Source organism: Sinocyclocheilus rhinocerous, unplaced genomic scaffold, assembly GCF_001515625.1.
Source record: "Sinocyclocheilus rhinocerous isolate Xijiao unplaced genomic scaffold, SAMN03320098_v1.1 scaffold688, whole genome shotgun sequence".
In the NCBI taxonomy this organism is placed as follows: Eukaryota; Metazoa; Chordata; class Actinopteri; order Cypriniformes; family Cyprinidae; genus Sinocyclocheilus; species Sinocyclocheilus rhinocerous.
The window spans coordinates 168,649-170,854 of NW_015651641.1; the positions used below are offsets into that span (position 1 = coordinate 168,649).

At 37.6% G+C, this 2,206-nt stretch overlaps 1 protein-coding gene across 1 annotated transcript in view; it reads right to left on the reverse strand.

The window, feature by feature from the left end:
• Positions 1–2,206, reverse strand: part of LOC107713303 (peptidyl-prolyl cis-trans isomerase CWC27 homolog) — a 72,381-nt gene that overhangs the window by 34,978 nt on the left and 35,197 nt on the right. The window contains exon 11 of the mRNA XM_016518764.1: positions 1,223–1,323. Within this exon, the coding sequence (XP_016374250.1) occupies positions 1,223–1,323 (101 nt within the window). The remainder of the gene's footprint in view (positions 1–1,222; positions 1,324–2,206) is intronic.

Sequence of the window (2,206 nt, forward strand, 5' to 3'; positions counted from 1 at the left end):
GATCCCTCCCTGAGCAGGGGAAATCCGTTGAAGTTTACTTCACTTCGGAACATGGGCTGGAATTAGGAACTGCTGATGTAGCCTACTGTAGTAATCTTATCTCTGGTATTCTGGTCTGTGAGTGTAAATGCGTTCAGGGGGCGTGGCTTTGGACAGCGATTGCAGGGAGGGTGGGACGTTCGCTTTCAGTGCTATCAGGCTAAAGTTAGCATTTTCCAAGATCTCCTACTGCACCTTTAATGCATTATAGTAATTTTCTTTAAGCGAAATAGAATACTTTTTTTTTTTTTTTCAGGGAGAAATTAAGACACGGATATGTTCTTTGTCAGATTTGAAAAAATAATGGGGTTTTAAAATAAGAAATAAAATGCAAACTTTATCCACTTTTAGTGGATAACAACTTAAATCTTGTCTGTTCCTTAGACAAAGGTATTGTATGGCTTCAAAAGAGAAGCAGAAATATAGTGTCACATGGACCACTTTATTGGGCTTCTGCCATTTTTAGAGATTGACAGACCCTGGTAACTGCTGCTTTCATTGGGGGATATTTAAACTTGTCTAATTTAATGCATTTTACTGATCAAATAGCTATCGGAAACACTCTGGCAAAGTGTGCAATTCCAAAAGAATAGCAGTCCAATCAACATATGAAATGACAAATGAAAAAATTAAAATAGGCCCATTTTAGGACATCCTGCAAAATTTCTCCTTTTGTATATTCAAGATTTCACAGGTTTGGAATTACATGGGGTTGAGTAAATGATTACCGAATAAAGACTGAAAAGGTTTCACTGCTATTCAAAATTCTCACAAAAGGTAAGCAATTAACTAGGCATGTCTAAAAGAATCAACTAAATAACAGCTAGCAATGCCAAACGTTTAATGTTATCCGCACGCTCGCTCACAGCCAACATTCAGGCTTTCAAAACACACACACACACACACACACACAGCAGCTTCAGATAATTTTGACATAAAAAGCAAGGCCTGATGTAGAAAAACAAGAACAATTCAGTTGTTTGGAGGATCTCAGTACATGTTGACTTGATTTTGGGAATGGATAAAATACTTTCATTTCACCATGTGTGAGAAATAAATGACGCTTTCACTGTTAAAACAGTACAAAACATGACATTTCAAAGAATACTAGTAATTTTACAGGGCTTTTTCAAATTGTCAATAAAAAGACAAACAGCTGTGATTTTGTGGCACAGACACTCACCCTCACTGACATCCTCTTCTTTCTTCACACCATCTTCTTTTCGCTGTTTGATTGCAAGTAATTCTTTCTTCAGCTGGCGAGCTTCTTTTCTCAATTCATCACTGTGGAAAGACATTCAACCGAGAGCTGGAATTAATTTCCAGACTTGGATCGATCACTTTCTCAATAAGTCTTGCAAAAAACATGTTACGGATGGAAAAACATGTAGCACACTTTTTACGCAAACCAAATTGAAGATATTTTCCTGCTATCTGAGATAAATCATTCAAGTAATGAATAAAACGTGACACGGAAAATTACCAAATCTTAAAGGGGTCATATGATGCTGCTAAAAATAACATTATTTTGTGTACTTGGTGTAATGCAATGTGTTTATGCGGTTTAAGGTTCAAAAAACACATTATTTTCCACACACTGTACATTATTGTTTCTCCTCTATGCCCCGCCTTTCTGAAACACAAAGCTCATTGTTCTGAAAAGCGAGGTGTACGCTGATTGGCCAGCGATCTAGTGCGTTGTGATTGGCCGAATGCCTCAAGGGTGTGACTGAAATGTTACGCCCCTTACCATATTGTGATGCCATGTCCGGCCGGAGCGACGAGACAAAAACATTAAAACCCATTATAAATTAGGCATTTGTTGCATCCAGTGGGGACATAATTACTTATTATAATGACTTACACTGTCTTTTTACGCGTTGCATTGCATCGCGCCGCGTAAACATAAAACCATGTCTGCATTTGTGATCGGAAAAATGACAAACAACAAGCGCTACTCTACACTGCTAAAAACTCGCTTTGAATCGTCAGTGGCAAATTCTTTATATATAAAAAAATTTACTTACAGTCTGTGAGTCAGAACAGCCGGCATTGTAGTCTACACTTCCAGTAAACAGTCCTCCATAAAATGTGCTGCACACATCTGAATATTTGGGTTAAACTGTTCTGGAACAGTGTTGTAAATACAACTTAACCAATGATTTCT